Source organism: Eutrigla gurnardus (genome assembly GCF_963514095.1).
Source record: "Eutrigla gurnardus genome assembly, chromosome: 3".
Lineage (NCBI taxonomy): Eukaryota > Metazoa > Chordata > Actinopteri > Perciformes > Triglidae > Eutrigla > Eutrigla gurnardus.
Window position 1 is genome coordinate 19,855,211 of NC_139917.1, and position 19,357 is coordinate 19,874,567.

The 19,357-nt window shown below is 42.3% G+C and overlaps 1 protein-coding gene across 1 annotated transcript; it reads left to right on the forward strand.

The window, feature by feature from the left end:
* Nucleotides 1–3,493: 3,493 nt before the first annotated feature.
* Nucleotides 3,494–13,423, forward strand: chrnb3a (cholinergic receptor nicotinic beta 3 subunit a). Its single transcript, XM_084005124.1, has 8 exons — nt 3,494–3,769; nt 7,812–7,963; nt 9,627–9,671; nt 10,271–10,380; nt 10,801–11,314; nt 11,698–11,888; nt 12,139–12,355; nt 12,869–13,423. Exons 1-8 carry the CDS (start codon nt 3,694–3,696, stop codon nt 12,998–13,000), a joined length of 1,437 nt encoding a protein of 478 aa, XP_083861250.1. The 5' UTR covers nt 3,494–3,693; the 3' UTR covers nt 13,001–13,423.
* Nucleotides 13,424–19,357: the final 5,934 nt, after the last annotated feature.

A 19,357-nucleotide genomic window follows, 5' to 3' on the forward strand; every position in this document is an offset into this window, starting at 1 on the left:
AATAGCAACATACGTAAAATAAAAGCAGGACGACCCCTCAGCCTTGTGGGCTCCCTTGGACTGGAATCAGGCTCTCATCAGGGTCGATGATGCCCACATACATTAAGGACTCTGATCAGATTTGGTGTCAGGATGTGATGTGGCAGAAAGTATTCTTCCATGCTTTTTTTTCACTCAATGCACAGTGTCCTCATATCATTACCATGGATTCAGTTTTGCGTGAAACATTCCTTGTGCTTACAGACTCACCCATCTCCCGTGAGGAAAAGACATTACGGCTTGCCATGTTGCCCTGGCATGAAGAGCTCTATGAACGAAGCATTAAGTTGCACCTCATGATGATTTACGATAATGTACGCTGCAGATAAAACAGTGTGATGGGCTTCTGAGAGGTTACTGCTTCCTGAAAGAGGATCTAAAGCCATTTATCTTGAACTAAATGCTTCGTTAAATAAAGTGGTAAACCCAAGTTCACCCTCAATCCTTTGGTTCTTAACATGAAATTCCATGCAATTTAAGTTGGACCCTTGATGAGGTGTCATATTTAAGGGTAACTTCAGTATTTTAAAACCATGGACCCTATTTTCCATGTTTTTGTGACTAATGGGGACAATAAAAAACCTGAAATTGGTCTGGTAATGAGAGAGGGTGCTGCAGTTGGCAGCAACAAAATGGAAAAATGAAATGTTGTCCCATTAGTCAGTTAGATACAAAAAACAAAATAAGATTCTTGTTTTTTTTTAAATAAAAAAAAGTTAACCTAATATCTGAGGTTTTGAACATCACTTGTGTTTTGTGACTTAAAGTGATACTTATATGCCGTGATATTCTATTTCTGCGGTAACATATATTATGTATTCAATGCACTGTGACATCACTGCTTGTGATTACAGATGCAACAGAGCATATGCCTCCGCGCCCATCAGTGATGCTGGGTCTGAGAGATGCAACGAACCTGAACTTGAGGAGCACACCGCTTTCAAATCTTGTATTTAATAATAATAATAATAATAATAATAATAATAATAATAATAATAATAATAATAATAATAATAATAATAATAATAATAATAATACATTTTATTTATAGTGCCCTTTTCATCCAAAGATCTCAAATGGTTACAGGTTAAAAGCAGTTTTGTTAAAAAAAATAAAAAATAAAGTCTTTTTTTGTATTTTATTCTTTCATATTAGGCATATTATTGCTTTAATTTGGATCAGTTTGACCTGCATCCAACTGCACCGCACTATTTACACATGAGGCCTTTTATCCAATATTATTTCAAACCAAAACCTAAATTTGCCAAATGTAAATGAACAGATGATCAACCTACCCATCTATGATTCATCTAAAGCAGAGGTCTTCAACGTTTTTCAGGCCAAGGACCACTATTGGCTGATAGTGACACTGGAGGGATCCCATATTACATATTGTATAAAGGTGTGTTGCTTATTAGACCGGGCCAAATGTGTAGTGCAGCCGATAGTGCCGTGTATAACAGTACTTTGTAATGATGTATGTATACAATGCTAAGCCATTAAATGAATAATTGACAGATTCATATACACTCAACAAAAATATAAACACAACACTTTTGTTTTTGCTCCCATTTTTCATGAGATGGACTTAAAGATCTAAAATTCATTCCAGATACACAATATTACCATTTCTCTCAAACATTGTTCACAAATCTGTCTAAATGTGCGATAGTGAGCACTTCTGCTTTGCTGAGATAATCCATCCCACCTCACAGGTGTGCCACATCAAGATGCTGATCTGACATCATGATTAGTGCACAGGTGTACCTTATACTGCCCACAATAAAAGGCCACTCTGAAATGTGCAGTTTTGTCTCACAGCAAAATGCCACAGATGCCACAAGCATTGAGGGAGCGTGCAATTGACATGCTGACAGCAGGAATGTCAACCAGATCTGTTGCTCGTGCATTGATTGTTCATTTCTCCACCATAAGCCGTCTCCAAAGGCGTTTCAGAGAATATGGCAGTACATCCAACCGGCCTCACAACCGCAGACCACGTGTAACCACACCAGCCCAGGACCTCCACATCCAGCAGGTTCACCTCCAAGATCGTCTGAGACCAGCCACTCAGACAGCTGCTGAAACAATTGGTTTGCATAACCAAACAATTTCTGCACAAACTGTCAGAAACCATCTCAGGGAAGCTCAACTGCATGCTCGTCGTCCTCATCGGGGTCTTGACCTGACTCCAGCTCGTCGCCGTAACAGACTTGAGTGGGCAAATGCTCACATTCGATGGCGTCTGGCACGTTGGAGAGGTGTTCTCTTCACAGATGAATCTCGGTTTACATTGTTCAGGGCAGATGGCAGACAGCGTGTGTGGCGTCGTGTGGGTGAGCGCTTTGCTGATGTCAATGTTGTGGATCGAGTGGCCCATGGTGGTGGTGGGGTTACGGTATGGGCAGGCATCTGTTATGGACGAAGAACACAGGTGCATTTTATTGATGGCATTTTGAATGCACAGAGATACCGTGATGAGATCCTGAGGCCCATTGTTGTGCCATACATCCATGAACATCACCTCATGTTTCAGCAAGATAATGCACGGCCCCATGTTGCAAGGATCTGTACACAATTCTTGGAAGCTGAAAATGTCCCAGTTCTTGCATGGCCAGCATACTCACCGGACATGTCACCCATTGAGCATGTTTGGGATGTGCTTGACCGGCGTATACGACAGCGTGGTCCAGTTCCCACTAATATCCAGCAACTTCGCACAGCCATTGAAGAGGAGTGGACCAACATTCCACAGGCCACAATTGACAATCTGATAAACTCTACGCGAAGAAGATGTGTTGCACTGCATGAGGCAAATGGTGGTCACACCAGATACTGACTGGTTCTGAGTCCCCAGACCCCCAATAAAGCAAAAAAATGCACATTTCAGGGTGGCCTTTTATTGTGGACAGTCTAAGGCACACCTGTGCACTAATCATGATGTCAGATCAGCATCTTGATGTGGCACACCTGTGAGGTGGGATGGATTATCTCAGCAAAGCAGAAGTGTTCACACATTTAGACTGATTTGTGAACAATGTTTGAGAGAAATGGTAATATTGTGTATCTGGAATGAATTTTAGATCTTTAAGTCCATCTCATGAAAAATGGGAGCAAAAACAAAAGTGTTGCGTTTATATTTTTGTTGGGTGTATTATAGGATTATTGGATATTTTGGAAGAAAGACGGTTTGGGATCTAATCGTTTCGGGGACCCCCTGCAGTAACTCTGGGGACCCTCTAGGGGTCCCGGACGCCCTGTTGAAGATCTGGGTGATGGGAAACAGATCTGTCTCCCACCCTTAGTGCTCCCTCCATCCTCTGACGGGCCAGCCCTCCTCCGTCCCGCCCTCCGCTTGGCTCCGCTCCGGCAGCATCCATCTCCGCACCGGGACGCACGCGAACACACGCGGAAGGAGGCTGCGGGGAAACAGAAGAAAATCACACGAGCTGCTGCTGCTGCTCGACATCGAAGGCGGTCCGTGTCACACAAAGCCACCGACAAACCGGCTGGCCCTTCATTATTTAAACCCCGGACAGCACGCAGAGAGGCGGTAGCCTTACTCCGGAGGTCCCGTAAATGAAGCACAGTGCGCGGACTGCATGTGAACTGTGACATGATTTGATCTTCGCGGTGGATTCATCGGTGTTGTGGATGACGGGAGGCAGCATGAAGTTTGCGGCTGCGGTGTTGTGGTTGTCCCTCGCTCTCGGCAAGGCGACTATGGAAGGTAAGCGGTAGCATCGTGTTTGTTGTGTATTTGTTGGATTTCCATTCGTGTTGCGCGATGACAAACACAGCATCCCGTCAGCGAACAGTCCCATCGATCTAACCGGAGTGATTGGTGCGTCCCAAAGGTGTTTAGAAGGGAGCACTTTGTATAATTTAGATGCGATGGCACTTTTAATCGTGCGGAAGGCAGCGGGACAAAATGATGGGGTCAGGTGAAAGGAGCGCGTTGATGATTTATTAAAGAATGGGAGCGCAGCGCCCCCTGGGGACACATGAGTGAGCGTGGCTGTGTCATCTCGCTGCAAGACTACAGTATGGGACAATAAAAACATCGAAACTAAGGGGGAAGTAATGCCATTATGTAATAAAGCAGTGACTCAGCTATGGTTATGAAAAGCAAATAATTAATGTATTATGTTACAGTAGCATTGACCTATTGAAAAGCAGTTTTTCTACTGTATGTGTGTGTGTGTGTCCAATGACTGTGAACCGACATGTGTTACACGCTCACATACAGTACAGTACATGTGTCAAGGGCATTATGATTGATGGGGTTAACCATTATGAAACGTCTTGGCTCCCCCCAGAGATGTCTGCCCTGTTGCATTGTGTGTAAACCAGAGCAGGGCTGAACTCAGAGTGTAAAACTTGCTTGCCCCTCGCCTACTTTATGATTCTCTCTTGATTATAAAATGTCCCCTCTTCACCTCGTTATAAATCAGTGACAACTGCAAAGAAAAAAGAGAAAACTTAAAACTTTCTTTCATTTGCAAAAGTGGGTTGGATGTGTTGACCCCTCTCAGTGGTACAGCCTGCTATGATTCCATAGTGAACAGATGGTGGAAGGGACAAGGTGATCCTACCATGGTGTCACCCATGGGGTGCTTTAGATTGAAAAGAAGGAAGGGTGTTTCTTTGGATGCTGGGTCACCCCTTGTCTGTATCAACCATCAGCACACTGTGGGTTGTCTCTCTCACACACACACACACACACACACACACACACAAATAAACACACACAAACTGTATTTTCTCCTTATTTCCTCGTTATAGTAAAAAGACACACACAGACACACAAATGCATCATTTCCCTCCCCCCTTCACCTCTGCTCAATCAACCACACACAGGGTCAATCAGTCTCGATCTGAAGGAGGGAGCAGGCTCTCATAGAGGAATCCGTCCCCGTGGTTCTTGACTCGTTTGTCTCCTGTGTTTTCATTGATGAGGATCTTGACACAGAGTTGCTTCCTGTAGAGATAGTAGATAGGAATCAGCGGTGTACCGACGGGGCCGTTTCAAGCCTTTACAAACCGAGTGCCTTACAGGGGATCTGATGCAATGGGAGGTAATCTGTCTTCGTCTTTAACTTCAGATCCCAACACACCCAACAGGAAGCAGGAGTAGACTGAAGACAGGACATGTAAGGGTTTGTGGCCATGCACACACACCCTAAAGCACTCTCAGGTTTCTTGTTTCCGTACATGCCAGCCGGGTTTCCTAAAAATCACGTTAGCATAAAACAAAACTGCATCGTCAGTGACGTGTAGAGGCAAACTTTCTTTGTCCCAGATTACATTTTTTATTTGACAAATAGCCTACATTTCTAATCAAAGTGGATGGATGGATGGATGGATGGATGGATGGATGGATGGATGGATGGATGGATTGTTAAAACTATTAACAAAAAACAAGACCAATAATGACCTGACCTGTCATTAATTCATCCATAATCCACTGAGAATTAGAAAAGCTGAGACAATCTACGAAAACTGAGCAGGAATAAGAGAGCGGTTCTGTTAAAAAAGCCAGATATGGAAATTATAATTGGATTGACTGAGTCTGTTGTTTTAATGCAGAGCAGTGTGGATGGACATCGTGCACACTGTGACAGCTGTAGCCTCAGAATGCTGACAGAACATTTTAAAAATGCATGACAGCAATGAATTAAGCTAATTTGAATAAAACTGATGTATCTCAATCAAAATCACACGCCAAAATGTCCCAGTTTCCCAGTAATGAGCTATGTTTGAAGGGTATAATGCAAACATGTGTGCCTTTCTCAGGGTGTCTCCCAACTGCAACCCTAAACCAACCAAGAGATACAAACCAATAACAATACAGCTATTGCAAAATTGTTCTGGACAATGAATTCAGGCACACAGATAATGAAGTTAGAATCGACCCCAACATAAATATTGAACTACAGTAATACGTGTAGCATGCCGGATGAGAGGGATTTGCTTGCACAGTACACGACCTTATGATAAGAAACAAGGTTGACGTGGGAATTTGCTTCCTACTTGCTATCTGTTTGGCTGTCTGTTCTCATTCCCCTTGCCCCAGTTAACTTCTCCTTCTGTACTTACCTCTACCCTGCCCCCTCGTTCTGCCTCTCCCAGACACTGAAGGGAATTGCTCTGGGTCACTCCGTCTCACTCCTTCCCTTATCAGCTCTTTCCACTCATCTGCTCCATTCCCCTTGTTTGAGAGGCTATTGATTCAAACTTCTCTTTTCTGTCTATCAGCCACCCGCCTCCGTTGCAACACTGGCAGTACCAAATACTGTCCTCTAAATGCAGTTGAATCCTCAGCGCTCAGTGAGTGATGGAGTTACTGAGGGAGGTTGTGTGGTGCAGCTCAAGTATAAATACCACATGATGCTCTGAGCCGCCAGCATGCAGATGTCTTTTGCATCTTTCAGAGCGTGATCTCGAAGAGCATGCCGGCTGTCAGTAGAACCATGTACGCAAACTGCAAGTCACTGAGGACTTCCTGAATCAAACCAAACTGAATGGAAGTGTCTTCTGTGCTCGTCTACCTAAGAGACCTGATATCTCCACACCTGAACAGGTGGCCGACGGAGTAGAAGTGCTGTTCCTCCATCGCACTCGTCTCCTGCTCAGTGTGCGCGTCACTCTTTAACTGACTATTATGTCTTGTGCCTGGCTGCACAAAGCGCTCTGAGCTCAGCTTGTCTCCCCTGGCGATTGTTCTGTCTGAGGTGATCATGTCAGCGTGATCATTTGGTCGGCCTTGGGAGCTGAGATGCATTTGCTCGGCCGTGACCAGCTGTCAGTCCAGGGTTGAGAGAGTGTGTGTGTGTGTGTGTGTGTGTGTGTGTGTGTGTGTGTGTGTGTGTTTGTGTGTGTGAGACAAAAGACTTTTGATACTCTGGGGAGGTGGTTCACTTTGTTCATGCACGACTTTGTCTTTGTATATTCTTAAACATATAAGAAATAAGTGACATTTATGCATTATGCATATCTGTCCGTGCATATGAATATTACATTGGAGCTAACTCAGCTAGCTCATATATTTAGGGCTGCACTAGTTGTTTTCATTATTGTTTATTGTGTGGAATGTTTTTATTTATAAAATAATGAACATTCTATACATTTTCTGAAAGGAGAGTTCACCACTTTGGTCCCAATGGAAATATCTCAACAGCCATTGATTGTCAATATAACACGTGCCCAGAGGATGAATCCTCATGACTCTGACTTTTCCTCTAGCGCCACCATGAGGTTGACATCTGTCTCAACTTTGGTGATTCCATGATATCTGCTCAACATGACAAATATTTTTCAACATGTTGAAAAAATTCTGCTTCAGTTGTACTTTGTGTTGATTTGCAAATGTTAGCATGCTAACATGCTTTGAACACAGTATGGATGACACCTGCTGAAAATTAGCTTGTTAGCACTGTCTTTGTGAGCTTTTAAAAACGAAAAAATCAGAGCTGCTAGCAGAGCTGCATACTGTAAAATGTCTACGCAGCTCGACTACAGTAGCGAGAACGACACATTGGCAGATTAATACGGAAAGTCAAGGAGGTCAAAAACCCATGAAATTGACAATTGAAGTCACAAGCAGCAGCGATATCAGTCCTCCGTCTGTAGAAAAGCAGCATGCAGCAGCAGTTACTCTACAATTTTCAGAATGACTCGTAATCATATATATCTATCACAGCTATATTTTCATCAACACTATATCATTTTCTCACCCAAGCATGTGCTCTATTTTTTTCCCGTCATTCCAGCTCAGGAAGACTTTGTGTCACTGGCCGAGCTGGAGGATTCCTTGTTGAGGAACCTCTTCAGGGGTTACCAGAAGTGGGTAAGGCCTGTCCAGCACGCCAACGACACCATCACTGTCTGCTTCGGACTCAAGATCTCACAGCTGGTTGATGTGGTGAGGAAACAACACCCGGAGATGCAAAACACATAGGAGGCTGTTTCTGGCATGACTACTACGTTCGTTAAATCTAGCCTGATCAGAATTCTGACTTTTCATTGCAGGAGCATGAATGCATATCATTGTGTTAGAAAGGAAAGGGAGCAGGTTTATATGAAAAGGATAACAAAGTGAAAGTGAAAGAAAAATGCCTTTTTTGTCATAAATTCTCAGCTAAATAAATATATCCGTTTGTTCATGTGGATTGTTAAACAGATTGTGATTTGAACACGTCTTGTGTGCAGCGTTTGAGACTACTTAGCATTTTTGTAAATTGACAGAGAAAATCAATAAAGTCAAGCTGACCTTTGAAAAGCCAATCAGAAAGACAAATAAAACAGAATGCTGAGGACGTGACCTCAGTGTTCTAAATGGCAGCTCTGTCAACGCCATATATTATGTGTATAATATGAATATTGGATGGATGGGGGTATTTTAAATGGTCTCTGCAGTGATCACATCCTGAGCGTCCTTGAGCAGAGTGGAAGCAGACATAGAGGCTCTAATGCTTCCAGGAGATCAATGCAGCACACAGTCTTAAGCTGTGTGTACCTGTTAAGTCCTGTAGATATTAAAATGTCCTTATGTAACAATGTTTAATAAAATCCTGTTACAGTGAACCGGAGGGTTATTTTCTGAATGGAAATGGGGGAGGAAAGGAGAAAGTGAAACTCAGCGTCACTGAGACGCAAAGGAATAAGAAGGGTGGGTAATTATTATTGAAGGAAAAAGAGGAGGCAAGGGAGAGAATAGATAGAAGCCCATGAAGGAATCAGAGGTGGCTCATCGTCTGTTTAGGATGGAACAGAAGAAGAAAGGCTATTTAGGGAGGGTGGAGCTATAGTACAGACGCTACACCGTGGCCAGACATGTTGGGAGGGTAAGGAGATAGTAAAAAGAAGGGAGAGGAAGAAAAGTTAGATGAGTGGTCCAAAGTGGTCTTTCACTGCAGCAGAGGAAGTAATGAGGCCATCATGCTAAGAGGAACCGGATCGCATTTATTATTTAAACAAGGACACACACAAAGCTCCTCCCTCAACTCCATATAGGGTCACACTTTGAAGATTAAAAGTGTACCTCTGCCACGCAGAATTAACATTTAAAATAGTGCCATCTTGTGGTATTCTGGCTAAATCACGGGTATTAATCTTGAGAGCAGACCAGCTGTTCCAATGTGTTCCATAGATTTTATCTTCTCTCATTTAACTTTTTTTATCTTTCTGCAGGGATTTCTGACATAACTTCTTACTCCTCTCCATGCCTCTCTCTTTTGTTGTTGTTGTTTTTTACAGTATGTGTTGATACTTCACATTGAACAAATGCTGCAAGTGCTGCCAGTGATATTGGTTACAAGTACTACAAGTACTAGGTGTAGCCTGAAGTAAGGCACTTAACCTCTAAGCTGTTCGAGGGTGCTGTCTTCGTGGCAAGCAAGAGAAGCAATTAACTCACGTTGAAAATAGAATCTTCCTTTTTAACTATAGGTTTAGGTACTTTCTTTCATCCCACTCAATGTTTTGTCTCCAGATTCTTGTTTGCCTCTCGCCTCTCTTATCGTTCACACTAAACACCACTAAGATGTGCCAATGTTGAACAAAACCTCTTGCCTGTCTTCCTGCAGGATGAAAAGAACCAACTGATGACTACAAATGTCTGGCTCTGGCAGGTAAAAATAAGCGCTTCCATTTCTAAAGCTGGATCTTTAAATTGTTAGGGGCTATTTTGTCATCTGTGAATTTAAGTGTGCAACATTTACGGTTCTCCATGACTGGCTATGATCAATTCATTTCAACACAGATTGATTTGATGTGTATGATTCATCACTAAACTGGTGCTTTGGAAGCCTATATTTAAAGTGTGAAATGTCACACATTATGGTGTACAATTGTAGTAGAGTTCACACATACAATGTGAATATTTTTTAATATACACATATTTCAAGTGCAATATGAAAAGATACAATATGTGTATATATTTATGCTTAAATAAATGAAAAGTTCAAACAAATGTAGGGCTTGTATTTTAAAAAGTTATAGTAATAGATTCTTGTAAATTTCACACATTATTTGCTCGTGGGATTAAAAACAAAATATAATCATATATTAATATAAAACAAATAAATACAGCTTAGTTTACAATGCAACAAGCAAACTGGGGTGAACTATCCCATGAAAAACAGTTTCCATACAGTTTAAAATGGAAAAGATGCGCTTGAAGACCTCAAATCATGTTAATTATCATGCTTTGTAATTTATTTATTGAAAGGAGTGGGTTGACGTGAAGCTGAAGTGGAACCCAGATGACTATGGAGGTATTACCTCCATCAGAGTGCCTTCAGAGACTATATGGCTGCCTGACATCGTTCTGTATGAAAAGTGAGTTATGCAGCACTCTGCACACATGAGTAGCACTTTCTGAGGCAGTGGCTGATATCTCTGATGCACTTACATGAATTTTCCTTTCCTTATTAATGTCTCTTCTGCATCAGGGGCGTAAATATAGACTGGGCCCCAGTGGTTGTACTGGGGCCCGTGGGGGGGGGGGGGGGGGGGTGGGGGGGGGGTGTAGATAGCAGACCTGCCAACAATGTGTTGAGTGCACACTAATAAACTATTGAAAAAACTATTGATTAAATGAATAATTCCCTATCTTATTTTGGTATTTTTGTCATATATAAATGATGATTCGTGGGTAATATTTATGTTGATATTGTTCAATGTCAAATCTCTATTTGATTATGTGACACGGCGTCTACCTACCGTACCACCACCTTCTTTTTTCCCACCTCCTCCCAGTGCGGACGGTCGCTTCGAGGGTTCCCTGATGACCAAAGCCATCGTACGTTGGGACGGCACCATAACATGGACTCCACCTGCCAGCTACAAGTCCTCCTGCACCATGGACGTCACCTTCTTCCCCTTCGACCGACAGAACTGCTCCATGAAGTTTGGCTCCTGGACTTACGATGGAAACATGGTGGACCTGGTCCTGGTGGATCACTACGTGGATCGCAAAGACTTCTTCGATAACGGCGAATGGGAGATCCTGAACGCCACAGGACAAAAGGGAAGCAGGAGGGATGAGGTGTACTGGTACCCGTTCGTCACCTACTCCTTCATCCTCAAGAGATTGCCCCTGTTCTACACCCTCTTCCTCATCATACCATGCCTCGGCCTCTCCTTTCTGACTGTGCTGGTGTTTTATTTGCCATCAGACGAGGGAGAGAAACTGTCGCTTTCTACGTCTGTGCTGGTGTCGCTCACTGTGTTCCTCCTGGTCATAGAAGAAATCATCCCTTCATCCTCAAAGGTGGGTTTCCTTAGGGGTTTGAGAATTAGTATATGTTAATTTTAAAGTTTCCACTAGATTTACATTTTTAAGTCAATCACACTTTTTCCTGTGTTCAGTTATCCTAATTGTAATCTTAATTGCAGCGTCCCCAGATCACAACCAAAGCCCTCTCAATTACCTGCAGCTTAAACTGCATGTCAACTCAATTACTGTAAGAAGCTTTTGACTTAAAATACGTCTCAGTCCAATGCAGAACAGATACGGAGGTCAAAAACACAATGACTGCATCCACAATAACGGACTTTTACTACTGAACACTTCATCGTTCTACATGGATGGAAAAAAAAACAGGAAACATTACGTCAATATTTTTACATTTTTGGATGTTTTTCTGTCACCAGGTGATCCCACTGATCGGAGAATACCTGCTCTTCATCATGATCTTTGTTACCTTCTCCATCATCGTCACTGTCTTTGTCATTAACGTCCACCACCGTTCCTCTGCCACTTACCACCCCATGGCCCCCTGGGTAAAGAGCCTCTTCCTTCAGAGACTGCCAAGACTGCTGTGTATGAGAGGGCACACCGACAGGTAATATAGAATCAACTGTAGTTAACGGAATTTCTGACATTTTGGGAAAATGCTTATTCGCTTGCTAAACGAAAGTTAGAGGAAAAGATTTTAACATATTTTGCATGCACACATGAGAGTGGTATTAATCCAACTCTCGTTAAGAAAGCAAATAATCATATTTAAGTGTCAAGTTCTTCCCTTAATATCTGCCATTACATTACATCTTACATTAGAAGATAAATATGCAAAAATGAACCATTATCCCCAGGTACCACTTTCCAGATATGGAGATGCGCAGCCCGGAGCCAAAGACCCGGCGAGGTGCCGGGAAGAAGGCAGCTCCTGGACACGGTGGTGGTCAGCAGAGGGGAACCCCCACCGTGAAGGAGGACGAGAACCAAGTCTGGCTGGCTATGCTGGAGAAAGCCACAACTTCTGTTCGATACATCAGCCGTCACATCAAAAAGGAGCACTTCATACGAGAGGTGTGTGTGGGCAGACGTGCTGCATTACATTCTCCTCTAACGTTCATGCCTCGGTGCCGGCGGCAGCCGTTGTCTGCAGACATTATGTTTTGGGGTCAGTCCGCCTGTCTCATTCCCCTGAACACGATATTTCAGAAACAACTTGGCACAAACCTCCACGTGGTGATTATTATTCGGTCAAAGGTCACTGTGAAGGGCTAATTATGACAATTTAACACTAATGTCTAATAGGATAAAATGATGTGATAAATGACATTAATCAGCTGATGGAAGCAAGGCAGTAACACTAGTTTGTACTGTTGCAGCTTATTGTTTGATAAACTGATCACATTTGCTCTGCAACTGCAAAATGACACAAAGTTATTCTCGTGTCCTGAATGAGGGATGTTTTCACTGTGACAAAAGTGCTCGAGGCTGACACAAATCCACACCTGTGGACCTTCTTTTTTGTCTCCCTCTCTGTTGTTTCTGTCCCTCTATCCCTCTCTCTCTCTCTCTCTCTGTCTCATTCAGGTTGTTCAAGACTGGAAGTTCGTGGCTCAGGTGTTGGACAGGATTTTCCTGTGGGCCTTCCTCACAGTGTCAATACTGGGAACTGTCCTCATCTTCACCCCTGCTCTGCAGATGTACTTCAGCACACCTTGACAAACACACACAAACTCCCGAATAGTCTCCAACAGCTCCTTCTCGTTTTCCAGTTTGTCTTGCGTGACAGTGACTTATTGATAAAGCGCAATAAATCTTTCACACTGAATATTTCTTTTGTAGAAATAAGCTGAAGATCAAACTTTTACCTCACTACAGTATGGTTTGCAGCCTTTTAATGACTACTGCGAACTCCAGTGTTAGATGCAACTTGTCATTCGTTGTACAGTGCATGCACAGGAGTGCAAAGGAATGAAAGCAATAAGCAGGTTAAAGTAGCGTGTATGATTTGAATATCCATGTTTGTATAACTGTTTAATTGTAATTATACCCTCAACAACATGCAGGATATCACCCCATGAATAATGAGTTGTTTTTATGTGTCACATTCACCATGTTGTCCAACCAACTGTTATTAATAATGGTAATTAAAAGAACATTAATGCAACAAATTTGTTTTTCTGTCATGTATTAGAGGCTAACTTAATGCTGACAGCCGGATAAAGTGGGCAACTATCCCGGGAGAACTGTAGGTCTAAAGCATGGCAATTTGTTTGTGTGAATTTAATGAACTGCTCTCTCAAAAACCACCCTCCTTTGACAAAAACTGTGATTTTTTTTACCTCGAAGAAGATGGGAGTCGCTGGTCTACAGCTGCTTTGATTGGTAGTTTGTCTGTGTTTGTGTGACTGGTGTTTTAAAGGGTTACTTTGGATCAAACAATAAAACAAAGTTAATAAATGATTGAGGCAGAAAATAGGCAGATTCTGCAAGGTAAAATTTCGCCTAAGGATCCACCTCTACTCTGAGGAGAGATACATATAACGGCTTCAGTTATCTATAGGAAAGCGCCGTCTGAAGGCAAAGGTAAAGCAGTGAAAACATTCTGAATACAGTGTATGCTTAAACTGATACTGGTGTTTTTAGGCGGGCCTCTCTTTGGGGTGGTTAAAATATGTTTTGTTGCTTTTACAAGTACCTCATACACATGGTGTATATTTCTAAATTCATATTTCACCAACTACTTGCTAATTGCCACGTAATACACGCGGAGGTATTCTCACTATGTTACCACAAGCACTTTAAACTAAGGACTAGTGTAAACCAGATGGAGAGGATCAATTATGTTGTGTTTTTTGGCTGTAATGACACAGTTTTGCCACAATATGGCAGCAAACTTCTTTTTATCCCCCAAACAGCTGATTTTACTTCACAACCTGCATCACAGACATAATAATGTTAGAACAAGAGTTTCAAATGTGGTAAATGAGCTGACAAATAAGAATTTAGCACTTTACCCATTAGGCTATGGTACAGATTTCTGTGGCCATGTTGACAGATGAATGATATATCTTCACATTCACAATATATATCACAAAACAAGACCAGTGCAGACATTAACAAGTGTTTTGTAGTGGCAGGGTATTGTAGGTCGTATACCATTATACTGTCATGCCCCTTATGATCAGCTAAGCTTCCCAGAGTTGTCTGCTTTGGTAAAGGGCACATCATGAGTAGTCATTACAAGAGGAGACCCTGTTCATTTCCCATGCACTTATTTCCCCAGCTGGCTGAGTTTGTCTATAACTACCAACCTTCGGGTTATTGGCTGCAGCTGCAACTTTCTTCTCCAGCCTTGAGGCTTTCGTCACCCACCAAATATTGTTACAAGTGGCAGTCCCCAGTGATATCACAGCATCGTGTGCTTTGACCTACTTTAAGGGAGACGTGAGTTTGTTCTCTGACTTATTAAATATGGCTGGCATGCTTAAGTGGAAGCCTCTCCCCTGTTTCCCCTGCACTTGAACAGTCTGACCTCACGCTCACTCTTCTATTATTCACAGCAACAGATCCGACTCAGGCAGACAGGTGTGTGCACGTGTGTGAGTGCGAAGGTATCTCTGTGTTCAGGTGTGATGGAATGTGTGCGTGTGTGTGTGTGTGTGTGTGACACAGACGGACAGTGACAGAGCAGGTGACACAGACGGACAGTGACAGAGCAGGGTGTGAACGCCTTAGGATTCCATAAAAATAAACATGCCATAAAGTCTTTGGATGGAAAGTGTGACCGTATGTGAGTCACAAAAAACCTTTTGAAGGAAACCGGTGAAACAATTTCATGTACTTACACTCTCTGGTGTTGCTGTGAAATTCATATTTAATACTACTAAATTGTGTTAAAAAGAACCTGAACTGTAATGCATTTTCTATATTAAATTTCTGAAGAATATCAGCATTTTGTAATTAGCACTATATAAAAATTACAGCTAAGGGTGATGGGAATGTCAGTACTATTGCAGGTTATTTTTCATAAACCAATGTGTGGACGAATTAAAATGTACTTTTAGCGAATTTCAATTAGCCCTGAGAGGAAAATGAATGTAACAAATGCATCTAATAGTTGGAAAGAAGTTAAAATAAAATGTCATCCTCAAGGTGAGGCTAGTGAAAACATCAACTGAAGAATGTTGGGTTGATCATCTGGGAATCATTTACAAATGTGTGTGCCGGTCCATCTAGTAGATGCTGAGATACTTATACAATAAATACAACTCTGACTTGCTCGTGGTGCTTGGTGAAAAGAACAGGATTCATCCTCTGGGGACCATACCAACTTTCCTGGCAATCCATCAGACAGCTGTGGAGATGAGGACCAAAGGCTGACTGTCACTAATATCTCTAGAGTTAGGCAGCTAGTGTGGCTTATTAAATAAAATAAAAGCTTATTTTATTACATCGGAGTATTTCTCCGATGTAATACAAACTACGGTATATATTTGCGGCTAGTAATACTTGGTATGGAGTCTGCGTACACTACTTTATAGAGATTTTGACACAATCTGAGTATTTCCCTTATTACCATAGGGCAGTCTGATCCATCTGAGTGAACCCCATTTACTAAATTCAATCCCATGCAGTCTGGATCCAACCTGACCTGCATTTATATGTCAGGTAATACAATTTAAAGTCACGGCATTGCTTAACAGAGGCACACGATTGAAATACACAATAAAATCTCACACTCTCTGAACAACATTCACAGTGTGCACAATGTTGCCTTTGTTTAGTATTGCCTTGGGATGCGTATGTTTTATTTTCTGTGACATTTGTCTACAGCTTCGGGGACAATTCATATGAAAAGATTGAAAAGTCGATGAAGACTTGAGAATTACTGGATAGAAAGACTTAAGATCGATTTTATGCTTCACGTCTGTTATCATTGCTGAAAAATTGAGGCTCATCTGGATGGAAAGGCTGAAACACAAATTCTCCACAAGGTCAGTATCACATACATTCTTAATGAAGCAACCCCAGGTTGTACATCGTGGGGAAATTACAGAGTAGGGTCCTGGGTCTGTGGTTGCAAGCTGCTCTGGGCTGATCATGCATCCAGTTACTGATTGAACTGCCATGGACCAAATCAATGAGACTGATGACTGTATCTCACATGTACTATCCCGTGTGTGTGTGTGTGTGTGTGTGTGTGTGTGTGTGTGTGTGTGTGTGTGTGTGTGTGTGTGTGTGTGTGTGAGACAGAGAGCCTCGTCACTTCCTTACTACATGACTCAGACTGCCAGTAGCACTAACACTGTGATAAGGTCATTGTAGGTGCTGCATGTTAACGTTACCCTTCCTGTCTTAGCGTGTGATATTGCCTTTCAAAGACACCACAGCCCGATTTGATCATGACCTTTACCTCCGATGTCTTCTGTCATGAGAGTAGACAGTCTGAGAGAAAGTTTTGGTTAATGTTTTGCATTCACTTAAACACAAGAGATATAAAAGAGAAGAAATGGATAAGAAGACCAAAGAGGCAAAGACAAGTACTGTGAGAAGACTGTGTTTATGGTTAAGACACGGCTTTAGTGGTCACGTTAAACTATTACATTCATTAATCTTTCACCTTGTTCTTTTGGCTTTTAGGAAAAGTTAAATACGTTACATTAGCATTGTGGTAAGCTAACTCTAGTTAGCTAACTATAATTATAGCATTCACCCAGGTGAATATGGTAAAAATGATTACAAAAGGAAGTGATTTTTATTGTCATTTAATAAATGTAACATTTGATGGTCCTCTTGCTTGTATGTAATCCTGTAATCCGGATGTACATTATGACGACTTTTACTGTGAGTATGTTTTTCACATCAAAATGTTTCTTTTTGGAGATGACAAACTTCTTAGCAAATCCTAACATAGAAACAAAGATATGATTGGACACGAACACAGCCTACAGTACAAAGAGTTGTGCAAATACACATAAAAGAAAAGTATGGCCTTTTAGCCGTGTGCATGCATACTAGTGTGCAAAATCAGTGTACTATGAGTCTACGTGACCACGGGAGTGTGAGTTATAGGTTTATATTAAAGGTTTCTAAGCTATCCCACCTCTTTTAGCCTTTTGATCCCCACCAACTCCTGAGGGAAATATCTGTCTCTTTAGCCTCTAAATGCTCCACTATGTTCACCAGCGAGTAGAGTCGGTTTTAGAACCGTCTCATCAAGAGCAGCTGCCTGCGGCAGCAGAAAACCTAGAGCGGTGAGAGTGAGAGCCACAGCCAGACAGAAACAATTAGCTGAAACTCGCTATGAAGCTCCCGGGGGGAGCTGCAGATTCAGGTGATAATTTTTAATTTCCCTTAAAATGTGCTGCATTCAAATAATCTCTCTTCCCAGTACATTTTTTGATTTAACACGGTGAAGTATGCTGGTGAAGTAACGCCTCAGCATAAACCTAAATGTCCAGCCATGCTTGATGATCATGCTTCAGATGTTGTTAGCATGTTTATGATATTTATGGAATGGGCTCGGGGCTACTGTGTACTATGTATATCTTAATATGTGTGTGGTAAAAGGGTGGGGGGTCGGCCTCTTTCAGTTGGACTACAAGACGCTCATACATACAGGACAGCACTGTAAATAAACAGGTGCAAGGACAAAAAAAGGCACACTGTACACTCTTTCACAAGTACACACACACACACACACACACACACACACACACACACACACACACACACACACACACACACACACACACACACACACACACACACACACACACACACACACACACACACACACACACTACCAACTCCTGACCCTGAAGGCTTCTCCAAAGGAACGTTTATTTAATGTGAGCTGATGGCAGTCTACATACACGTACAACACTGCGCCCAGACTGAAGCCAGAGGGAGACAGAAAGAAAGCAGGGGGGGGGGGGGGGGGGCAGTCAACATCACTGCATCTGATGCTCACAGGCAGAACTGTAGATTACAAAACAGAGTAGTGGGAAAGAGCAAGCAGAGCAGGAGAAGAGAGATGAGAGGAGGCGGAGGAGAAGAGAGGTCGGACGGGAAGATCAACAGTGAATAAGTGGGTATGGCAGATGGGCAGATGGGTAATATAAAGGAGAAAACTGGAGGGAGTGAGACAGTGAATGGGTGACGTCAGAAGGAGAGAGACGATAAAGCGGTGATGCAAAGATGACGGGGGTGGCATTTATGAGCAAGTTAAGAGATCATCAGTGCTTCACACCAACCGACAACTTCATACCAGCTAATGAAGCCACACATTAACTGCAACACACACACACACACACACACACACACACACACACACACACACACACACACACACACCTGCACACACACCCCCACACACCAGACCACTCCCATCTCCTGTCATGGCTGTGAAGTGTGCTGCCCTGGAGATGTTTCTCTTTCTGCTGACAGCAGCACACTCACGCTCAGGCTGTCTCATTTGAAGTAATTATGTGATGACATATGCTTTAACAACTGGCCACATGAACCAATATTCGCCCCGCTGGACAACTGCCACGCTGATTACAGATGCGTTCAGCGGTGCATGCTAACTTGAGATTATTTATCCGACTTAATAAGCGCAGAAATGCTTGCTGCTCAAAATAGCAACATAAAATGTCCTTGTTCCATAAAGTTTACGCAGAATTCCACTGTGTTTAAAATACATTTAACAAGGAAAAAGCAGCTATTATGTGACAAAAATTAGTAAATGGAATGCAAAAAAAAGCTATTATTTTTAAGACTAAGCCCTCAATATAAGTAAGACAGGTTGATGGATTGGGATTAACTGTTTCTTTGCCACATGCTGAGATTTACGACTTTCAGAATCCAATTTGTGGTAATAATGGCCTGAATCTATTCTCGTGCTATGTGCATTATGCAACAGGTGGCTTGATCAGAGAAAGAAGCATGAGTCAGGACCTGATTAGTAGGCTAGAGATGCATTAGCATACTGAGTGGGCCGTTTTCATTCAAATCAATGGATGAGAAGTTATAGATTATGGAGGCTGGAGGGGAGAAACAGTGTAAGATGAG

What these genes read in the sequence shown, in the direction of transcription:
- chrnb3a (XM_084005124.1), top strand. Translation starts at nt 3,694, where the DNA reads ATGACGGGAGGCAGCATGAAGTTTGCGGCTGCGGTGTTGTGGTTGTCC. An exon ending in CAAATGTCTGGCTCTGGCAG is followed by an intron (nt 9,672 to 10,270) that starts GTAAAAATAAGC and finishes ATTTATTGAAAG; the next exon opens with GAGTGGGTTGACGTGAAGCT. An exon ending in ATGAGAGGGCACACCGACAG is followed by an intron (nt 11,889 to 12,138) that starts GTAATATAGAAT and finishes CATTATCCCCAG; the next exon opens with GTACCACTTTCCAGATATGG.